The sequence below is a fragment of the Oncorhynchus gorbuscha genome, linkage group LG26 (genome assembly GCF_021184085.1).
Source record: "Oncorhynchus gorbuscha isolate QuinsamMale2020 ecotype Even-year linkage group LG26, OgorEven_v1.0, whole genome shotgun sequence".
NCBI classification, from domain to species: domain Eukaryota; kingdom Metazoa; phylum Chordata; class Actinopteri; order Salmoniformes; family Salmonidae; genus Oncorhynchus; species Oncorhynchus gorbuscha.
In genome coordinates, this window is record NC_060198.1 from 21891602 (window position 1) to 21915317 (window position 23716).

Below are 23716 nucleotides of genomic sequence, written 5' to 3' on the forward strand. Positions count from 1 at the left end.
GCTGGACCGTTTGATCTATGATTTCCTCCGTTGCTGCCAGTGTTCCTCCTCGAGAGCGCCAGGAGGCGCTCGGTGAGTGGGGGGGTACTGTCATGTTTGTCATTTATTATCATGTCTTGTCCCTGTGCTCCCCATGCTATTCGTTTCCCTCTGCTGGTCTTATTTGGTTCTTTCCCTCCTATCCCTCTCTCTCCCCCTCCCTCTCTCACTCTCTCGCTCTCTCTTCTCTCTGTCGTTCCGTTCCTGCTCCCAGCTGTTCCTATTCCCCTAATCATCATTTAGTCTTCCCACACCTGTTCCCGATCCTTTCCCCTGATTAGACTCCCTATTTATTCCTTTGTGTTCCGTTCCTGTGCCGTCGGTTCCTTATATTGTATTCACCATGCTGTGATTGCGTTTCGCCCTGTCCTGTCGTGTTTTTTTGCCGTGATTGTGTATCACCCTGTTCTGTCGTGTTTTGTGCCTTCATCAGACGCTGCGTGTGAGCAGGTGTCTCAGTCGACTACGGCCTGCGCCTACCCGAAGCGACCTGCAGTCTGTGGCCGCTTCTCCAGTTGTTTTCCCCTCTACAAATCTAGAGGATGTCAGTTATCCCGTTTTGAACATTATTAAACTCTGTTTCTGTTAAGTCGCTTTTGGGTCCTCTTTCACCTGCATGACAATAATGGAATCAAATTGAATAGAAATGAATAGAATTAAATAGAATAACTTTATTTGAATACAATAGTAGATGTTCAGAGAGCTCACAGCCAGGAACAGATGGCAAAGGGCTGGTTTATTTGTGGTAGTTATGGAAGTTAAGTAAAAACAACATAATAAGGCCTTGTTGCATCCCAAATGGAAACCTACTACATAGAGTGCACTCATTTTCTGGGTGAAAGTAGTGCATAATGTAGGGAATAAGGTCCCATTTGTGACGCAACCCCTGACTTGATCACAGGCCAGACACTAGAATATGGAATATGACACCCAGTGCCACAATTGAAATTGCGAAATTATAGCACTGGGTTTCGTTTTATTTCAATGTCAATTTCCTACCGTCACTAGTGGCAACGCGAGCGCCTATTACCATCTAGTACGATCGATCTTCAAGGCATTCCTAGACGATCACCAAATATTTTATTGTGGAAAAACCAACGAACGATAAAGGCTTGCGCCCCTTTTTTAAACCCGTGTTGAGCTGTTGCCAGTAGATGCACTTGATTCAAAAGTCCTGCGCACCGGGTAGCAAAGTGTTCCCATGAGACAAACTCCGCCAACCCGGCAAATCTGTGACTAAATCGAGTGCAACTACTGTGCTGCCCAATCGGATAGCTCAAATCACCGTGCCTACAGAGCCAATGTTAATAGGCTACTAGCCTACGTAAGATTGAATAACTTTTCAATTCATGACCACAGAGAGACTGTCAACGAATACAGCAAATAACTGTTGTTTTTACGAGTGAGTTCATGTTTAAGTTTATATTTAGCACTGTTTTTATTCAACAATATTACAAAACGCGCGTCTCCGTACTTCCGCTCGAGATGCAGCTGCAATGAATGAGGAGCCAAGTACCGATAGCCCTGCGTTTTATTATTATTATTATTAGCAGCTCGTCGTGTTGATTTTCATATTAAGGAATATTTCACTTTCTATGGTCATAGGAACCATAAGAATTTGTGCATGAGGCAGATGCGGTGCGACTCGAGTTTCGCCATCAGGGGGAAGACGGTGTCCCCTTGCTTTGGTCAGTCTCACGGGAGGAAAGGAAGGAGAGAGCGGGGACTGTGAGAGGCGGTTGGGAAAAATCTTTTAAACGGTCATCCAACTCGGAATTCCAAGTCGGAAACTCGGGCATCTTTCTAGAGCTCCGACTTTTCGACCTGAAGATCACTGACGTCGTAATTTGATCTCGTTGACTATCAGATGCAGGGACCATCAGTCCAGAAAAATAAAAAAGCTAATTATTTAAATTCATGCTCCACAGTGCCTCACAAGTGCTAAACCAACTGATCTATTTTGTTATCAAAGCTCGAGTTTTGAAATATAATATGGTCTGATTAATAATATTGGCAGGCCAATCATATAGCCAATATGCTGTGATACTGTATTAGGCCTACAGCACAAACCTCATTCCTACAAAACTATGTGTGAGGTTAATGTACAAATAAATCATCTGAGCAGTAGATCTCAGCTTGCTTTTTGACTGCGAAAGTGATCTTTACTCAGAAAAGTTTGGTGACCACTGATCTACAGTACGCATTTAGCAAAATAGTTCTCAGTTTAATCGGACTATTCTCTCAACATTGATTTAATTGACTTGTCTCGGCAATCTGTCGGTTTTCTGTATAGTTGTCTAATGTTGGTGGGTCATATTATTATGTTTTAATGTTTCCCCTGAATCACTGATAAATACAGTAGTATAGTTTTTCTTGAGTATATAAGTCCAAAGTGTAGCAGTACAGGTGTGGTGGCGTAGCAGAAATATCATAATGCCGTGAACCAAGCAGTTGTAAGTTCAAATCCCAGACGATGACATATTGAATAATAATTATTGTATAAATAACATACACAGTGTAGTCAAATATGTAAGATGAGAGCACTGTGTGTATCATAGACAATGTTTTTTTGTTGTCCAAAAACACGTTTTCACATGTGAAGTGTTCTAAAAACATGTAAATTCACATGTGAAATGTCACATGAAGTTTTCCAAAACCACGTGTTTTTTCCATGTTTTTGTGTGTGTAAGTGAATGTTGGACATGTTCACTCAATCAGAGTCACAGTTGTGACAGTGGTATGGTAGTCCAGGATACAGGCTTGGTGGGCCCATCATTTGCATCCCCAGCACCCAGATCTCCTGAGGTTTGTTCCAACTAACCCTGACGCTTGCAGCCATTAGCTATCTTCAATTTTAGCTACGTTCAAACTTTAGCACTGCTAACCTACATCAAATATATCTACACACACTGGTTATAAACCTGATATACATGTTGTGAATCGAACGACAAGGCAGGTGATGCCAATGTAAATTTGGTCCAAAAAATGTATTTCTTACCGCAAATGTATTTCTTACCGCAAAAAATGTATTTCTTACTGCATTACTGTGTTGTGTCACAGTAATGATGTTCGATCGTTGGTTTTGGCCTTTTGAGTCCGCTTATAAACCTCATCAGTAGTATATGTGAGTATCATACACTTAACAGAGTCAAATTATCACCCTGCTAGGGACTAGACATGAGTTCTTCTACAGATATAGTGCCTTTCCCTTCACGCCACAGGGAGCAGGATAAGCTACTCTAGCAGCCCAGCACCGTTTCCAGTCACCGTCCCAAATGGCACCCCATAGGCCTCTGTTCATAAGTTGTGCAATATGTAGGGAATAGGGTGCCATTTTTGACACAGCATCCAGACTCAGGCATTTCCCTGTCTGTCTGTGCGTTAGCTAAGGATCGGTGTATTATACGGTGGATTTGCTCTGCTACTGAAGTGCAGTCCTGGCGTGCCAAAGGGACCTACATGACATCAATTGTTTGCATCCCAAATGGCACCATATTCCCTATTTAGTGCACTACTTTTGACCAGGAATCATAGGGTTCTGGTCAAAAGTAGTGTACTATATAGGGAATAGAGTGCCATTTGTGATGCAGTCAATTCCTGTAGTGACATGCCACTGCCTCAACCAACTAAGATACTTCATTGATCAATTTGCACATTGTTTAATAGCACCTCGTTGGAAATCCCCATCACTCATAAAATACCTGGGCTAGAGTCTCACCCTTGTGTAACAACAAGACAATTATAAGATGACAGAAAAGGAATAAGTTAGTTTGAAATAAATTGTGTGAAAGTGATATTCATAATTCATGCATACTATACCTACTATGCTACTTATACTACCCTCAGGGAAGCATTTCATTTCCATACAATAGCACAAGATGTGAAAAGATGTTGAAACTTTTGAAAAGACACCTTTTTGGTTGAAAGGATGTTGAAAAGATGTATTTCTGGTTGAAAAGATGTTGAAAAGATGTATTTCTGGTTGAAAAGTGTGCTTTTTTTCAATGTGTTGTGCTCACCAGGAGCACACTGATCACACTGTGATGGAGCTGAATGCCGATTAAGTGTCATTTATGACCACATGGTAAACAGCCGCATGAAAGAGGAAGCAGATAAAGTTGAGGCTACAGACAGAACAAATCTGGCTTGAGTCTTGACATTTCCTCACAAACCATAGCTTCTTGGAAATAGGACTACAGAATTCACTGAACACTTAAGAGGAGACTAGGTGAGAATAACTTAAGTTGTATAAATAAGCTTACATATAAGTGATCATTTTTTGGGATTCTTACCATCTCTTTGTATTTTAACCTCTATCCCACAATGTATTCTTAGAATGCTTGTCATTAAATGCATGCACAGACACAGAGACACAGACACAGACACACACACACTGTATCTGAGGGGGATTTCTCAACACCACTACAGTCACAACTGTCTGTCACTTCGTTTTAATTCTTCTCTTCCAAAGTGTCTGTGCCTGATAAAATTACATTACAATGAAGACAATACCACTGTCATAAGAGACAGATGCGACACCCAAAATACCACCATAATCCCTATAAAGTGCATTACTTTTGACCAGGTCCCATAGGGTAGTGTGCACTATATATAGGGAATAGAGGGGCATTTGGAACACATACAGACAGAGAAAGCTAACAAGGGTGAGAAGAACGGATGTGGGGTCACAGTGGATGGTGTGAGGAACATCAGAGTCACTTAGTGAAGAATATACTGTAAGGGAAGTGAGTGGTAATGGTGTAATTTTGAGAATTATGATATTAGTGTGCGCATGACAGAGAGAGAGACTTTTTGTATCTGAGCCATTTTTCTCTGAACCCTGACAGATATAGCAGTCAGTCCACATAATGCGGGCCCAGGATGGTCTAGATCTGGAAGGTTAATTACTGAGACCCACCTGCTGACCCTTGCCCATGTTCTTCTGCTCCAGGGGACCTGTCCTCCTGCACTCCCCAGGAAACATGCTTATCTTCTGGATGTCTTGTGGATCACTTCTCCCTCTCCTGGTCCTCTGCTATAATGGAAAAGATCGCTGCACAATCCAGGAGAACAAACAATATCATGGTAGGGTTTAAGTCTAAAAGTCTTCTTTTTTTTAGCAGATATCGATGACAACAAAATGTGTAATGTGGACATATGGTTAAATGTTTAATTGTGGACATTATAGAAAGTGTTTTTAATGCTGAGACAATATCACAACACTGCCACCCACTTGGAAATGTATTTGTATGCCCTATAGAGAGAACTGTACACTACATCATACAGCAGAATGCGGTTCAATTATATGTCTATATCCTTCTTCCCACTCCCTCTCTCCTTAGTGTCCCCTGTGTTTGAGTCCCTGCGGTGCTACAATGACTACAGCTCCTACGTCCGCTGTAGCTGGGAAGAGAGTCCACACGCGTCCTCACAAGCCCTGTTAGCCCTATACTACTGGGACGACACTGAGAACCGGTAAGGATAGAGGTGATGAGAGGACAGAAAGAGGGAGGGAGGGGAGAAGGAAAATGTGGACACAGAGAAACAATGTACTCAATTAACTCATGCCTCTCTCTACCTCTTTCTCTCGCTTTCTCTCCCCTCTCTTTCTCTGTCCCTCCAGTGAGTCCCCGTGTAAACCCTATGGTCAGCCAGCATTGAATGCCAAAAACGGCAAGCTCGCCGCCCAGTGTCAGTACAACACTCGTGACTTTGGCATCAATACCAACCATGTCTTCTTCTTCAAGACCTCCTGTCCCCCTGCCCTGCTTCTGTCTAAGAATTGTGAGTTTAAACATTACAGGACCCCTGTCATAAATCATTGCTTCTCAATAATTTTACATCTACATGTTTAATTTTAGTTAAAAGTTAGCTAGCAGATGACCAAATATATAGGATCCTGTATCTATATTTGACTATTCATTTATGTGTTGATTTGTTTTTGATAGTGTGTGCCTCTGTGTATTACAGTGAGGGTGCGTCCACCAGTCCATTTATCACAGCAGCTTGTAGAGAGAGGGGGACGTTTGCTCAGCTGGGAAAGCCCCTACCCCCCAACGTCCCTCCTGACCCCCACTCTCAACTATCAGGTCAACTACAGGAGGTCTAACCAGGATGACTGGACAGTATGTACTTGAGTAACAAACAATTAGCTTGAGTGCCATATCTTGTTTGTGCTATATATTGCCAATTCCCTATCACTCATTGTCACGGATAGCAGGCAAGAGCACAAACAAATCCGGGACCAGGTTAACATACAATGTGCTCTCAAAGACTCCTGTTCATCTAAGACATGTGCTTCTGAATCTTCATAAATACAAAACAAACTCTTAGAAACATGGGTTCCAGAAGGGTTCTTTGGCTGTCCCCACAGGAGAACCCTTTTTGGTTCCAGTTAGAACTCTTTTGGGTTCCAGTTAGATTTATTTGGGGTTTCATGTAGAAGGTTCTTCCAGGATCTACCTGGAACCCAAAATGGTTCTCCTATGGGGACAGCTGAAGAACCCTTTTACGTTCTGGATATCACCTTTTTTTCTAAGAGTGTAGGAGGACTGTTAGTTAACATATTGATTATGTTTTCTGACCCTCTTGTAAAAAGACATGCTAACTCTCATGGTTATTCATCATGGCATGAGATATCCCACGCAAAACAAGCACAAGCATAGGGTAGTTTTGCTCATTAATCACTTCTTTAGAATCCTTCATTACAACCTCTCTGCTTCCTGCCCGGGGGTGTCACCAGAGTTTCATAACATTTGGGGGCTCAGTCCTGAACACCAGGGGCTGAGGGGTTTGTGTGAGAAAATAAGACATTTTCTGAAATAATTTCCTGTAATTCTAATGATAATTCTATAATTATATTATTATTTAAATTATATATTTACATGACTGGAGACATTCCAATAATATATTTTTTTATACCACACAAATGATCAAAATGTCAAGCTACTCTGTTTTAAGTGATCTCAATATGTAAATGTCAAACAACCCATGTCTTAAATGCAACACATAGCATAGGCCAATGAAAAGAGTGGATACACAGATCTTAGGCCTACAATATGAGTAGGAAACTATAGTACACCAACTTTCCAGTGGCACTCACGTATTTAAACAGAATTTCCCCGCAATTGTTATTGTATAGGAAGGCCTACTGTTAGAGTAATATTTAAAGTAATATATCAGCTAGTAGCCTAGCCTAAAATTACAATAGCATAAATTCAGTAAGTCAATGAAGCCAATAGTGGTTTCAGCTATATTGTTATTAAAACAATGTAGTCCTTACTGCATGACCTTTTTAAACAATAACAAAAAATATGTCAAATGACTTAGTATATATTGTGTATTCACATCAGTAGGCTAAGTGACTGAAATGCATCAGAAAAGTCTTGGAAAGTTGAGGAAAATATCAGCGTAGCTCAACAGGTAGGCTATAGGTCTAGTGTATGTGTGTAGAGAACATCTGCAATGCTTTTAAATGCTAGTCTAATGACCATGAGCACTCACCGCAACTTAGCTAACATTACCCTGTTATGCAGGTGAATGAGGACCCAAAAGCGACTTGGCGAAAACAGAGTCTTTAATCCAGTTTAAGGAAATAGCAATACTCCTAGACAAATCGGAGCGGTAAATAAAGCATAAAAACAATTTCACTCGTAATCACGAGAACTGACTGGAGACTCGATAATAAACTGCAGGTTGCCTCGGGAAGGCACTTGACCGTAGCAGACTCAGACACCTGCTCACCACGCAGCATCTGAGGGAAACACGACACGACAGGGCGATACAAAGACACAGCACGGTGAACAATAAACAAGGATCCGACAGGGCAGAAACGGAAAACAAGGGGAGAAATAGGGAGTCTAATCAGGGGAAAAGATAGGGAACAGGTGTGGGAAGACTAAATGATTGATTAGGGGAATAGGAACAGCTGGGAGCAGGAACGGAATGACAGAGAGAAGAGAGAGAGGGAGGGAGAGAGAAAAAGGGGAACGAACCTAAAAAGACCAGCAGGGGGAAAACGAACAGAAGGAAAAGCAAAATGACAAGACAATATAAGACAAAACATGACAGTACCCCCCCACTCACCGAGCGCCTCCTGGCACACTCGAGGAGGAATCCTGGCGGCAACGGAGGAATTCATCAATAAGTGAACGGTCCAGCACGTCCCGAGACGGAACCCAACTCCTCTCCTCAGGACCGTAACCCTCCCAATCCACTAAGTATTGGTGACCCCGTCCCCGAGAACGCATGTCCATGATCCTACGTACCTTGTAAATAGGTGCGCTCTCGACAAGGACGGGAGGGGGAGGGAAGACGAACGGGGGTGCGAAGAAAGGGCTTGACACAGGAGACATGGAAGACAGGATGGACGCGACGAAGATGTCGCGGAAGAAGCAGTCGCACAGCGACAGGATTGACGACCTGGGAGACACGGAACGGACCAATGAACCGTGGAGTCAACTTACGAGAAGCTGTCGTAAGAGGAAGGTTGCGAGTGGAAAGCCACACTCTCTGGCCGCAACAATACCTTGGACTCTTAATCCTACGTTTATTGGCGGCTCTCACAGTCTGTGCCCTGTAACGGCAAAGTGCAGACCTCACCCTCCTCCAGGTGCGCTCACAACGTTGGACAAACGCTTGAGCGGAGGGAACGCTGGACTCGGCAAGCTGGGATGAGAACAGAGGAGGCTGGTAACCCAGACTACTCTGAAACGGAGATAACCCGGTAGCAGACGAAGGAAGCGAGTTGTGAGCGTATTCTGCCCAGGGGAGCTGTTCTGCCCAAGACGCAGGGTTTCTGAAAGAAAGGCTGCGTAGTATGCGACCAATCGTCTGATTGGCCCTCTCTGCTTGACCGTTAGACTGGGGATGAAACCCGGAAGAGAGACTGACGGACGCACCAATCAAACGACAGAACTCCCTCCAAAACTGTGACGTGAATTGCGGACCTCTGTCTGAAACGGCGTCTAACGGGAGGCCATGAATTCTGAACACATTCTCGATGATGATTTGTGCCGTCTCCTTAGCGGAAGGAAGTTTAGCTAGAGGAATGAAATGTGCCGCCTTAGAGAACCTATCAACAACCGTAAGAATCACAGTCTTCCCCGCAGACAAAGGCAGACCGGTAATGGAGTCTAGGGCGATGTGAGACCATGGTCGAGAAGGAATGGGGAGCGGTCTGAGACGACCGGCAGGAGGAGAGTTACCTGACTTAGTCTGCGCGCAGTCCGAACAAGCAGCCACGAAACGGCGCGTGTCACGCTCCTGAGTCGGCCACCAAAAGCGCTGGCGAATAGAAGCAAGAGTGCCTCGAACACCGGGATGACCAGCTAACTTGGCAGAGTGAGCCCACTGAAGAACAGCCAGACGAGTGGAAACAGGAACGAAAAGAAGGTTACTAGGACAAGCTCGCGGCGACGCAGTGTGCGTGAGTGCTTGCTTAACCTGTCTTTCAATTCCCCAGACTGTCAACCCGACAACACGCCCATAAGGAAGAATCCCCTCGGGATCAGTAGAAGCCACAGAAGAACTAAAAAGACGGGATAAGGCATCAGGCTTGGTGTTCTTGCTACCCGGACGGTAAGAAATCACAAACTCGAAACGAGCGAAAAATAACGCCCAACGAGCTTGACGAGCATTAAGTCGTTTGGCAGAACGGATGTACTCAAGGTTCTTATGGTCTGTCCAAACGACAAAAGGAACGGTCGCCCCCTCCAACCACTGTCGCCATTCGCCTAGGGCTAAGCGGATGGCGAGCAGTTCGCGGTTACCCACATCATAGTTGCGTTCAGATGGCGACAGGCGATGAGAAAAATAAGCGCAAGGATGAACCTTATCGTCAGACTGGAAGCGCTGGGATAGAATGGCTCCCACGCCTACCTCTGAAGCGTCAACCTCGACAATGAATTGTCTAGTGACGTCAGGAGTAACGAGGATAGGAGCGGACGTAAAACGTTCTTTTAGAAGATCAAAAGCTCCCTGGGCGGAACCGGACCACTTAAAACACGTCTTGACAGAAGTAAGAGCTGTGAGAGGGGCAGCAACTTGACCGAAATTACGAATGAAACGCCGATAGAAATTAGCGAAACCTAGAAAGCGCTGCAACTCGACACGTGACCTTGGAACGGGCCACTCACTGACAGCTTGGACCTTAGCGGAATCCATCTGAATGCCTTCAGCGGAAATAACGGAACCGAGAAAAGTAACGGAGGAGACATGAAAAGAGCACTTCTCAGCCTTCACGTAGAGACAATTCTCTAAAAGGCGCTGGAGAACACGTCGAACGTGCTGAACATGAATCTCGAGTGACGGTGAAAAAATCAGGATATCGTCAAGGTAGACAAAAACAAAGATGTTCAGCATGTCTCTCAGAACATCATTAACTAATGCCTGAAAAACAGCTGGCGCATTGGCGAGACCAAACGGCAGAACCCGGTACTCAAAATGCCCTAACGGAGTGTTAAACGCCGTTTTCCACTCGTCCCCCTCTCTGATGCGCACGAGATGGTAAGCGTTACGAAGGTCCAACTTAGTAAAGCACCTGGCTCCCTGCAGAATCTCGAAGGCTGATGACATGAGGGGAAGCGGATAACGATTCTTAACCGTTATGTCATTCAGCCCTCGATAATCCACGCAGGGGCGCAGAGTACCGTCCTTTTTCTTAACAAAAAAAAGAACCCCACCCCGGCCGGAGAGGAAGAAGGCACTATGGTACCGGCGTCAAGAGACACAGACAAATAATCCTCGAGAGCCTTACGTTCGGGAGCCGACAGAGAGTATAGTCTACCCCGAGGAGGAGTGGTCCCCGGAAGGAGATCAATACTACAATCATACGACCGGTGAGGAGGAAGGGAGTTGGCTCGGGACCGACTGAAGACCGTGCGCAGATCATGATATTCCTCCGGCACTCCTGTCAAATCGCCAGGTTCCTCCTGAGAAGTGGGGACAGAAGAAATGGGAGGGATGGCAGACATTAAACACTTCACATGACAAGAAACGTTCCAGGATAGGATAGAATTACTAGACCAATTAATAGAAGGATTATGACATACTAGCCAGGGATGACCCAAAACAACAGGTGTAAAAGGTGAACGAAAAATCAAAAAAGAAATAGCTCACTGTGGTTACCAGATACTGTGAGGGTTCAAATCAAATCAAATCAAATTTATTTATATAGCCCTTCGTACATCAGCTGATATCTCAAAGTGCTGTACAGAAACCCAGCCTAAAACCCCAAACAGCAAACAATGCAGGTGTAAAAGCACGGTTAAAGGTAGTGTCTCAAATCTGATACTGGGAAGATGACTACCATCTAAGGCGAACATGGGCGTAGGCTTGTCTAACTGTCTGAAAGGAATGTCATGTTTCCGAGCCCATGCTTCGTCCATGAAACAACCCTCAGCCCCAGAGTCTATCAAGGCACTGCATGTAGCACCCGAACCGGTCCAGCGTAGATGGACCGACATAGTAGTACAGGATCTAGATGGAGAGACCTGAGTAGTAGCGCTCACCAGTAGCCCTCCGCTTACTGATGAGCTCTGGCTTTTACTGGACATGAATTGACAAAATGTCCATCAAATCCGCAATAGAGGCACAGGCGGTTGGTGATCCTCCGTTCCCTCTCCTTAGTCGAGATGCGAATACCTCCCCGCTGCATGGGCTCAGTCTCTGAGCCAGAGGAGGGAGATGGTTGCGATGCGGAGCAGGGAAACACCGTTGACGCGAGCTCTCTTCCACGAGCTTGGTGACGAAGATCTACCCGTCGTTCTATGCGGATGGCGAGAGCAATCAAAGAGTCCACACTGGAAGGAACCTCCCGGGAGAGAATCTCATCTTTGACCACTGCGTGGAGTCCCTCCAGAAAACGAGCGAGCAGCGCCGGCTCGTTCCAGTCACTAGAGGCAGCAAGAGTGCGAAACTCTATAGAGTAGTCCGTTATGGATCGATCACCTTGGCATAGGAAAGCCAGGGCCCTAGAAGCCTCCCTACCAAAAACTGAACGGTCAAAAACCCGAATCATCTCCTCTTTAAAGTTCTGGTAATTGTTTGAACAATCAGCCCTTGCCTCCCAGATAGCTGTGCCCCACTCTCGAGCCCGGCCAGTAAGGAGTGAAATGACGTAAGCAACCCGAGCTCTCTCTCTAGAGTATGTGTTGGGTTGGAGAGAGAACACAATATCACACTGGGTGAGAAAGGAGCGGCACTCCTTGGGCTGCCCGGAGTAGCAAGGTGGGTTATTAACCCTAGGTTCCGGAGGCTCGGCAGACCAGGAAGTAACAGGTGGCACGAGACGAAGACTCTGGAACTGTCCAGAGAGGTCGGAAACCTGAGCGGCCAGGTTCTCCATGGCATGACGAGCAGCAGACAATTCCTGCTCGTGTCTGCCGAGCATGGCTCCTTGGATCTCGACGGCAGTGTTACGAGCGTCTGTAGTCGCTGGGTCCATTCTTTGGTCGGATCCTTCTGTTATGCAGGTGAATGAGGACCCAAAAGCGACTTGGCGAAAACAGAGTCTTTAATCCAGTTTAAGGAAATAGCAATACTCCTAGACAAATCGGAGCGGTAAATAAAGCATAAAAACAATTTCACTCGTAATCACGAGAACTGACTGGAGACTCGATAATAAACTGCAGGTTGCCTCGGGAAGGCACTTGACCGTAGCAGACTCAGACACCTGCTCACCACGCAGCATCTGAGGGAAACACGACACGACAGGGCGATACAAAGACACAGCACGGTGAACAATAAACAAGGATCCAACAGGGCAGAAACGGAAAACAAGGGGAGAAATAGGGACTCTAATCAGGGGAAAAGATAGGGAACAGGTGTGGGAAGACTAAATGATTGATTAGGGGAATAGGAACAGCTGGGAGCAGGAACGGAACGACAGAGAGAAGAGAGAGAGGGAGGGAGAGAGAAAAAGGGGAACGAACCTAAAAAGACCAGCAGGGGGAAAACGAACAGAAGGAAAAGCAAAATGACAAGACAATATAAGACAAAACATGACATACCCAGCATAATTGTAACCTAACATCCAAACAGAGATTCGGTAAAAACAAAAAATCTGACATTGATTGATTTATCAAGATGAGTTCCCATGCTTGTCCCAAAGCAGCACAAGGAACCTGTCCCAATCAAAATGGTGTTGGGGGGATCAGTTGACCACACATGGCGATTGCTTTACATTTATTATAACCAGTGCTATTTTTTTTAGGTAGCCTCCTGGAGCACCATTTTATAAATTATTATTAAGCCATTTCTGAATGAAAGTTGGTACCGACATGAAACCTTTCATTCAGAAAATCCTAAAACACCAAATTAGACCTACCTTATTATAAATTAGGCCATCATCACTGTCAATCGTAAATGTATAATTCTTTGCGTTTTACAGGTTAAACGTCCATGCTGCATGCATGCCAACCATTTGATAATCAGTTTCTTGGGAATATGGATTTTCCCATGAACATTCGATCTTCTTGAATGTTATAAGTAAGTGTGGCTAACTGGCCGAATTAATCAAATTTTAGAGAAGATCGAGTTAAACTCAGCCAGAAAAATGTAATGTTAAGTTTTCTACTATAAGCCACCTCCAACATAATTTTAGAGAATTTGACAGTACGTCCAACTGGCCTCACAACCGCAGACCACGTGTAACCATGCCAGCCCAGGACCTGCACAACCGGCTTCTTCACCTGAGGCATTGTCTGAGACAAGCCACCCGGACAGCTGATGAAACTGAGGAGTATTTATGTCTGTAATAAAGCCCTTTGTGGGGTGAAAATCTTACTGATTGGCTGGGCCTGGCTCCCCAGTGTGTAGGCCTATGCCCTCCCAGGCTCACCCATGGCTGCGCCACTGCCCAGTCATGTGAAATCTATAGATTAGGGCCTAAGGAATTTATTATAATTGACTGATTTCCTTATATGAACTGTAACTACCATTGTTTTTCACCATTGCAGTAGCGCGAAAGATTCGGGGCTGACCGAAAATCATTCGGGGCTAACGTGCCGAAAGCTAGGTCCTGGTGACGTCCATGTTCCTGCTTCGCTCATCTTGCACATCAAAATCCTCACCAAAGATTACCGTGCCACTATCTGAGACTGAGAGGATGTCACACGGCGGAAGTACAGAAAACAATACCACCAAGTCAGATAAAGATCAGGGCTCTGTCTCAATAGTCTGAAGTGGTTTCCACCCTTTCATCTGCACTAATTTGAAACTACCGGACAAGTGAAAGCAGTTTAAAGATTATGTCCAGACCAGGTGCTTCACACTAGTGCATATGTAGGGAATGAGACAAAGAAAGGAACCCACTGGGCACACACTGGTTTAATCAATCTGTTTCCACGTTATTTCAATGGAATTATGTTGAACCAACGTGGAATAGACGTTGAGTTGATGTATGTGCCCAATGGAGAGCTACTTTAGTGAATTGAGATGCACACATAATGTGTGTGCCAAATGGAACCCTATTGCCTTTATAGTACACAACTTTAGACCAGAGCCTTGTGAGGCCCCTTTGGGACTCATCCATAGTCTTTGTCTGTTTCTCTCTGTGCAGGCAGTGAAGGTTCAAGACACCCAGCTGAGTTTGGAGCCTGAAGCTCAGGTGCCTGGCTGCCAGTATGAGGCCAAGGTTAGGGCAAAGGGGAAGACGGGACTGTGGAGTGAGTGGAGCTCTCTAGTGACCTGGATGACTGAGGACGGTGAGTGGCAATCCTACTGTATATAAAGTGATTTCGGAAAGTATTCAGACCCCTTGACTTTTTCCACACTTTGTTACGTTTATAGCCTTATTCTAAAACTGATTCAATATTTTTTTCCCCTCGTTAATCTACACAAAATACCCCATAACGACAAAGTGAAAACAGTAAAAAAATAAAAAAAAATAATTACCTTAATTACATAAGTATTCAGATCCTTTTCTATGAGACTCGAAATTGAGCTCAGGTGCATCCAGTTTCCATTGATCATCCTTGAAATGTTTAAATTCATTGGAGTCCACCTGAGGTAAATTTAATTGATTGGACATTATTTGGAAAGGCACACACCTGTCTATATAAGGTCCAACAGTTGACAGTGCATATCAGAGCAAAAACCAAGCCATAAGGTTGAAGGAATTGTCCGCAGAGCTCTGAGACAGGATTGTGTCGAGGCACAGATCTGGGGAAGGGTACCAAAAAATGTCTTCCGCATTGAAGGTCCCCAAGAACACAGTGGCCTCCATCATTCTTAATTGGAAGAAGTTTGGAACCACCAAGACTCTTCCTAGAGCTGGCCCCCAGGCCAAACTGATCAATCGGGAGAGAAGGGCCTTGGTCAGGGAGGTGACCAGAAACCCGATGGTCACTCTGACAGAGCTTCAGATTTCCTATGTGGAGATGGGTGAGACCTCCAGAAGGACAACCATCTCTGCAGCACTCCACCAATCAGACCTTTATGGTAGAGTGGCCAGACGGAAGCAACTCCTCAGTAAAAGGCACAAGACAGCCCGCTTGGAGTTTGTCAAAAGGCACCTAAAGGACTCTCAGATGATGAGAAACAAAAGTCTCTGGTCTGATGAAACCAAGATTGAACTCTGGTGGCAGCATTATGCTGTGGGATGTTTTTCAGCGGCAGGGAAAGGGAGACTAGTCAGGATCGAGGGAAATATGAAACCCTGCTCCAGAGCACTCAGGACCTCAGACTGGGATGAAGATTCACTTTCCAACAAGGCAACAACCCTGAGCACACAGCCAATATAACGCAGGAGTGGCTTCCCTACAAGTCTCTGAACGTCCTTGAGCCCGGACTTGAACCCAATCGAACATCTCTGGAGAGACCTGAAAATAGCTGTGCCCATTCAACCTGACCGAGCTTGAGAGGATCTGCAGAGAAGAATGGGAGAAACTCCTCAAATACAGGTGTGTCAAGCTTGTAGCGTCATACACAAGAAGATATGATATTTCATTTTTAAATTTTTTTTTTTGTCTGCAAAAATGTCTAAACCTGTTTGTGCTTTGTCATTATGGGGTATTGTGTGTTGATTGAGGAGAAATAAACTATTTAATGAATTTTAGAATAAGGCTGTAACGTAACAAAATGTGGAAAAAGTAATGGTGTCTAAATACTTTCCGAATTAATTGTACATAAACATACTTCAACCTAATCTATTAGTTTTATAGGATTGTAATGAGTTTGTAATTAAATTCTTATGAGTGACTTCATAGCATTGTGTGTGATTTACGTGTCAGGGCATTGTGATCTCATCATGTCATGTGTTTGGAATAGCATTGCTCAGCCGTGCATCAATGTCTTCTCCACTTTTGTTCACTCACGTCCTCCCTAATTGACTCTCTCTGTCTCTCTCTTCTCCCTCTCTCCCTCTTTCCCTCACCTCCCTTCCCTCCCTCACGCAGACCCTGTGCCAGGCCCCTCCAGTGCGCAGTGTGTGGTGGATGACGAGAAAGTGGTGACATGCAGCTGGGAGGTGAAGAGAGACGTGGCTCAGTTCCTTACCTTCCATCTGTCCTGCAAACGCAACCACACTGCACCGTGAGTTAGGATCTGCTGCCAAAGCACTGTGTGTGTGTGCATTTGAGCATGCGTTCATGTGTGTGTGCCCATGGATCAGAGACAAAACAGTTCACTTCAGTCTCAAGGATGTCTAATCTCCTTCACAGCAGTGTCCTCCCTCTTCTCTATCTATCCCTTTCGCCATCTCTCCAGAGCCCAGAAATGCTGTGTTAACACCATGGTCAGCGCTTCGTCCAGGGGTCCAATGCTCAAATACAGCTGCTCCTTCCCTGTTCCAGACTCAGAACAGCTAGAGGTGGAGCTCATCCCCACATGCAACAGCAAAACGTTTAAAACACATAAAAACAGTGAGTCATTTTCACTCCGACACAGGGGTGATATTTGAAGGAGAATAAAATCTCATAGCTGAGACTCAATTAATGATGATATTTGTTTTGATGCAATCCAGAAAATATACTGCCTCAGTGATTGTGTATCAGTGCTGCCACCTGGAGTTTGTATTGTGGTATCACAGGCACAATTTTCTGCTGATTCCAGAAGCATAAAAAAAAGTGAGGCTAGAAGGTTTTGTATCATTTTAGCCAGTAGTTAAGAAATTTGTGCTCATGAGCCAAAACTGGCCCAGGGAATTGTGCACAACGGTCCATTTCGTATGATATGTTACGTCCTGCAAAAAATACATACGTTCGTAAATCAAATCAGATTGTATTGGTCACATACACGTGTTTAGCAATTTCACAACAAATACCTAATACACACAAATCTAAGTAATGGAATGGAATTAAGAATATATAAATATGTGGACGAGCAATGTCAGAGCGGGATAGACTAAGATACAGTAGATAGTATAGAATACAGTATATACATATGAGATGAGTAATGCAAAATATGTAAACATTATTAAAGTGACATTATTAAAGTGACTAGCATTCCATTTATTAAAGTGGCCAATGATTTCAAGTCTGTGTATGTAGGCAGCAGCCTCTCTGTGCTAGTGATGGCTATTTAGCAGTCTGATGATCTTGAGATAGAAGCTGTTTTCCAGTCTCTCGGCCCCAGCTTTGATGCACCTGTACTGACCTCGCCTTGTGGATGATAGCAGGGTGAACAGGCAGTGGCTCGGGTGGTTGTTGTCCTTGATGATCTTTTTGGCCGTACTGTGACATTGGGTGCAGTAGGTGTCCTGGAGGGCAGGTAGTTTGCCCCCGGTGATGTATTGTGCAGACAGAACCACCCTATGGAGAGCCCTGGGGTTGTGGGCGCTGCAGTTACCGTACCAGGCGGTGATACAGCCTGACCGGATGCTCTCAATTGTGCATTATTTTCAGCCTTCTGAGGTTGAAGAGGTGCTGTTGTGCCTTCTTCACCACACTATCTGTGTGGGTGGACCATGTCAGTTTGCCTTCTTCACCACACTCTGTGTGGGTGGACCATGTCAGTTTGCCTTCTTCACCACACTATCTGTGTGGGTGGACCATGTCAGTTTGCCTTCTTCACCACACTATCTGTGTGGGTGGACCATGTCAGTTTGCCTTCTTCACCACACTATCCGTGTGGGTGGACCATGTCAGTTTTCCTTCTTCACCACACTATCTGTGTGGGTGGACCATGTCAGTTTGTCAGTGATATGTATGCCAAGGAACTTGAAACTTTCCACCTTCACTGCTGTCCCGTCGATGTGGATAGGAAGATGCTCCCTCAGCTGTTTCCTGAAGTCGATCACGTGACCACGCAGTCATGGGTGAACAGGGAGTACAGGAGGGGACTGAGCACGCACCCTTGTGGGGCCCCAGTGTTGAGGTGTTGTTTTCTACCTTCACCATTTAGGGGCAGCCCATCAGGAAGTCCAGGATCCAATTGCACAGGGGGGCGGGGTTCAGACCCAGGGCCTCAAGCTTAATGATGAGCTTGGAGGATACTATGGTGTTGAGTGCTGAGCAGCATTCTTACATAGGTATTCCTCTTGTCCAGATGGGATAGGGCAGTGTGCAGTGTGCAGTGTGATGGCGATTGCATCGTCTGTGGACCTATTGGGGTGGTAAGCAAATTGAAGTGGATCTAGGGTGACAAGTAAGGTGGAGGTGATATGATCCTTGACTAGTCTCTCAAAGCACTTAATGATGACAGAAGTGAGCACTACTGGGCGATAGTAATTTAGTTCCGTTGCCTTTACATTCTTGGGTATAGGGACAATGGTGGCTATCTTGAAGCATGTGGGAACAGCAGACTGGGATAGAGAGAGATTGAATATAATCACATCAGCCTGTTTAAGATCAAGTTCAATCTCTTTAAAGATTCTTGATGTCTGATTTTTGATGTATCTCTATACAGTTCGTCCAAACCGTCCACTCCACGTGCAGATAGAAGCGAGAGATGGGAACTGGATTCTAAAATGGAATCCGCCAAAATCAAATTTTGAACTCACCTATCAGGTGCACTATTGGAGTAATGACACTCAGGTAGGATAAGTATTTGATCTATTTTTGTGCTATAATTTCACAGGAAGTGGGATGATCCAAAAGCAATGTCTTTTCATGTTCAGTATTACATTTGATAATCTCTAGGTCATCATCTAAAGAACGCTCATCAAGCGAGATAGACTTGCTTTTTTAAGCATCTCATGAACAGATCATTTGATGACGACTGATGTCTCACTTGGTTCTGTCCAACCTTTTCTTTTTCAGGAGGATACTAGGTTCCTCAATGTCTCCCAGGGGTCCCTCTCACTATCCATCCTGGGGGGGTCCCTGCGCCCCTCTGAGTGCTACCTGGTTAAGGTGAGAGCCCTGGTGGTCCCGGGAAGGGGTGATACTTTCGAAGGACCCCCCTCCGAATGGACCGACCCAGTGGAGTGGACCTCACAACCAGGTAATGGACCTAGATTGTATCTCCTAGTTGAAGCATGTTTTTAATAATAGTCTATTCTATTCTAGCCTGATTATTTTTGCCATCTGTTTTTGCCATCATGCCAACTCCTTGTCATTCATTGTCATGTCATTTGCTACAGTGCCTTGCGAAAGTATTCGGCCCCCTTGAACTTTGCGACCTTTTGCCACATTTCAGGCTTCAAACATAAAGATATCATTTTGCTCGCCCAATTTTTCAGTTTTTGATTTGTTAAAAAGTTTGAAATATCCAATAAATGTCGTTCCACTTCATGATTGTGTCCCACTTGTTGTTGATTCTTCACAAAAAAATACAGTTTTATATCTTTGTTTGAAGCCTGAAATGTGGAAAAAGGTCGCAAAGTTCAAGGGTGCCGAATACTTTTGCAAGGCACTGTATATATGGCTTGATGATGACAGCAATGGAGTTGGCAAGAGCACAAACTTGGACCAAGCTATTTCTATTATTTTTTAAACAAACAAAAAATATTTTTACATGTTTCTAATGTTTGTTTTAAAAAAGTCCTCAAAAGCAAATGTTATAATACAATATAACATCAACTTTCTCATACTGAGGGGAGATTGTATTATCCTAGACGTTAAAACATATTTTATCATCAGAGATAACCAGTCTGAACAAAAACAAGTACAAAATGAGGGGATGTGATCCATATCAAAAGAGTGGAGCTCAAAAAACTATAATGTGATGCTGAATGAAAAAGCACCAAAGTTCAAATCCCTTGAAGAAGGTTTTCAAAAACAAACAGAGACTTTCATTATGTATTGAAGAGCGTTTCCTTTGCTTCCATGTGTTAGTCTAATCTGAAGTCATGATATTTGCTTTCATGTGAACAATGAGCTTGGATGAATTGGATGTTTTATCATTGAACTACCATAATACTGAAATGTGTGTAACACGCTCTTTGGAGGGTTCAGAGAGTGAAACGAGAAGAAATTAAGACTAGACTTGATGAAGGCTGCATACAGGAGCTGATAAAATGTGACTTTGTTCTCTTGAAGCAACTACCAAATCAATCAGTTCATGTAACAGACAGAAATTTCCAGACACTTCTAATCAATTACTCATCAATCATCCTCAACTACATGTTCCACTCTTACATATATGCATGTTTTGTCCCATATCTCCTGGTAGCTTCCTGGTCCATCACCACCTTCCTCTACGTCTTCATCAGTGTACTGGTGGCCATTGTCTTCATCACTCTCTATGTTACCATACCAGCCTGTCACAGGTGACTAATCAGACTTCTCCAACTGTTTTATTGTTTTTCTATCATTCTAATTTGCCCCCTTGTGTTATTACTAGTGTTAAATTACAGGTAACTGTGAAAATAATGGAAACACATGAGTAAATGAGGAATACAAAGTAGTGTATTCTGAAAGCTGGTGTTTCCACACAGGTGTGGTTTCTGAGTTAATGCTTATGGTCATGTATAAAAATGCTGGGCAGACAATTATTTTGGTTACATGGGCAATGCCCCTATAGGATGACAATAACCCATCCACAGGCCACGAGTGGTCACAATGAGAATGAAAACAATGTAAACCATGGAATAAATGTAAACCATATGCCATTGCCTTCTCAGTCACCAGATCTCAACCCAAATTGAACACTTATGGGAAATTCTGGGGCGGCGCCTGAGACAGCATTTTCCACCAACATCAACAAAATTCCAAATGATGTAATATCTTGTGGAAGAATGGTGTCGCATCCCTCCAATATAATTCCAGAAACTTGTAGAATCTGTGCCAAGGTGCATTGAAGCTGTTCTGGCTCATGGTGGTCCAACACCCTATCCTTTATTTTGGCAGTTACCTGTCATTCTATTTGTTCATTTTTCCATCCATTGATTGATTGATTCGTTTTCTGTCTGTAGGAGGCTAGTCTTGTGGGAGGTGTCTGTCCCGTCACCCCTTAAGAGCAAGGCACTGGGAGAGGTCATTAAGGTCAGTCTGAATACATCTGAATGGCTGAGTATTCATCCAGCATTATTCACAAAGCATCTCACTGTGGACTATTCAGCTATATGACAACTGCACTCAATAATAATAAAAATGGTCTTAGACTGTGTACAAAAATGATTTTTCATAACCATTGTAAATTACAATGTATGTATCCAGGGCTGTGCACAGACCTTTTCAGGGGGCTGGTGCTCAAAATGAAAAAAGGGGCCATTCATATCTCGAAATGCATAACCTACTAACAGCCTCTGTAGTGAAAATGTAAACATGTTTTAGCATTGGCCTATTTACACTCATTTACAAAATTGTAAGCAAGCTAGTTATAGTGCCTCTGAATGTCGATTGATGTACATCTGCTAGTTAGTGAACTTGACGATGTCACGACGACTTGGGGACAATGGGTTCAGAACAACAACGACAAACGGTATACAAAAAATATACCGCCACCCAAAAGGGCGAGTGTGAGGGAAAACGGGTGTGGAAGGGCAAAGGGGCAGGTGCTCGGGCTCGGGCTCAGGTAGACCTCTATCTGCACGTGCCTCCATGCATCCATCTTTCATAGTTCATCATTCACAGATAATGGTATGTCCTCTCTTTCCCAGAAGTCTCCTGATAGGTTGTTATTTCCCGAGAGTGAGAGAAGTGAAAATACCTACATCTGCAGCGTACAGACACTGGAGAGCAGGGAGGATATCAGGCTCTGCTTTTGCTGGTAAAATGAGCTCATATCTTTATGCTTCTACACTATCCAACACTTATAAAATAATACTCATACACACGGTGACCTGGCTCAACCCTAAGCCGTAACTCACTCTTGTGTTGCAGCTCTTCAGATAATCCATTGTGGTTGACCCCAGATGTAAAGGCCAATGGACTGTTCCATTCCATTACCAAGGAGGAGTGGAAGAAGTATGACCCAAACTTTTCCTCAATACTTCTGTTGTCTGTGGACAGATCTTGCCCTCCTGCTCTAGACTCATCCGGATTCAGCTTCAGTGGCCCTTACATCTTGTGTGGTGACAGTTCACCGGCGCCGAGTGAGTTTCTGAGTCTGGAGCCTCCCTGTGAGGAGTCCGACAACACTCTCTCCAACTCTGACCCCTCTTCTCCCTCCTCCTCGGAGAGGTCTGCCCCATCCCCCTTGGAGTCGAGTGAGGGCTATGTGGCGATGCCTCAAGTCAGTGCTGGCCTGTCCAGATCAACAACGGACGACAGTAAGAACATTGGTAGCAACAAAGGCAACAATGTCGTCATCATGGCATGGCCCAAGTCAGAGCTCCTCCCACCCCAACCTAGCTCTATGTCCACCTGCTCACCACCCAGTGAGAATGAAGGCCCTCCTCCAGCGTACATGCCCACCACCACCACCCCCTTCACCTTGCCCCCAGTGGACCCTACCCTTCATACCTCTGGGTACTGCTTCCTCCCGGCTCTACAGGCACTTGAGGGCTGGGGCCATATGCATTCTTCTGGGCCACCTAAAGGGGGTAGTCAAGAGCAGCAGGCAGGGAGGAGAGAGAGGAGGCAGGAGGAGCAGTGCAAGGAGGATCCCTATGTCAGACTGTCCCAGCTAGCCACTTAGCTAACCCAATCTAATGCTGGAATACATGCTCAGGACATGAGGGCCTCTATAGGCCACTGTTCTCAATATTTGATCCATTCTAACACTAACACACCTGACTCAACTAATCACAAGAGCTTGATTATTAGTTGGGCTAGTTCAATTAGGTGTGTTGGTGTTGGAATGGACCACGTGTAAAACTAGTGATTTGTGGTCACCGAAGACTGGGTTGAGATTGAGAAACACTTCTATTTCTAGGAGGGAAAACTGTGGCGCCTCATACAATAGCCTCCCTTGATTACTCACAATGCCCAGCAGATGGCAACACTGTACTTACTGTGTATCTGTTGAACTCAGAGGTGGCCTATGGATTCTACTGTAAGGACTAACTACAAACACAGAAGCATAGTGCAGTAAGCCATTCCCCTCTGGGTGGTAAAGTGACTCAGGGCCAGAATCCCAGGTTTCCACCACATCACATGGATGGTACATGTGTAACAGGGTGGCACTGTTGAGTTGGTGAGCGCAGCCTTAAGCCTCTGTCAGTGCCGGTGGCTGTTCCTGTCGTTCTACAGCAGGGGTCGGCCCACGGGCTGCAAAGTGTTGTGTTACAGAACCAAATCAAATGTAATTTGTCACAAGTTCCGTAAACAACAGGTGTAGACTAAACAACAGGTGCTTAATTTACAGGCCCTTCCCAACAATTGCAGAGAGAAAAATATAGAAAGAAAATAAC

At 44.6% G+C, this 23716-nt stretch overlaps 1 protein-coding gene across 3 annotated transcripts; it reads left to right on the forward strand.

The window, feature by feature from the left end:
* The first annotated feature begins 1314 nt into the window (after positions 1-1314).
* On the forward strand, positions 1315-23716 carry LOC124016205 (interleukin-3 receptor class 2 subunit beta-like). Of its 3 annotated transcripts, none has more exons than XM_046331745.1 (14): positions 1315-1441; positions 4991-5124; positions 5382-5514; positions 5663-5823; positions 6010-6164; positions 14600-14744; positions 16437-16572; positions 16747-16901; positions 18886-19013; positions 19239-19422; positions 20593-20689; positions 21335-21404; positions 22022-22131; positions 22245-23716. In XM_046331745.1, exons 1-14 carry the CDS (start codon positions 1389-1391, stop codon positions 22999-23001), a joined length of 2418 nt encoding a protein of 805 aa, XP_046187701.1. In that variant the 5' UTR covers positions 1315-1388; the 3' UTR covers positions 23002-23716. The 3 variants fall into 3 exon arrangements, with proteins under 3 accessions (XP_046187701.1, XP_046187703.1, XP_046187702.1); XM_046331747.1 differs by lacking the exon at positions 1315-1441 and adding an exon at positions 4180-4267; XM_046331746.1 differs by lacking the exon at positions 1315-1441 and adding an exon at positions 4207-4267 and having other exon boundaries at positions 4887-5124.

What these genes read in the sequence shown, in the direction of transcription:
- LOC124016205 (XM_046331745.1), top strand. Translation starts at nt 1,389, where the DNA reads ATGACCACAGAGAGACTGTCAACGAATACAGCAAATAACTGTTGTTTT. An exon ending in AAACGCAACCACACTGCACC is followed by an intron (nt 16,573 to 16,746) that starts GTGAGTTAGGAT and finishes CCATCTCTCCAG; the next exon opens with AGCCCAGAAATGCTGTGTTA. An exon ending in ATTGGAGTAATGACACTCAG is followed by an intron (nt 19,014 to 19,238) that starts GTAGGATAAGTA and finishes TTTCTTTTTCAG; the next exon opens with GAGGATACTAGGTTCCTCAA.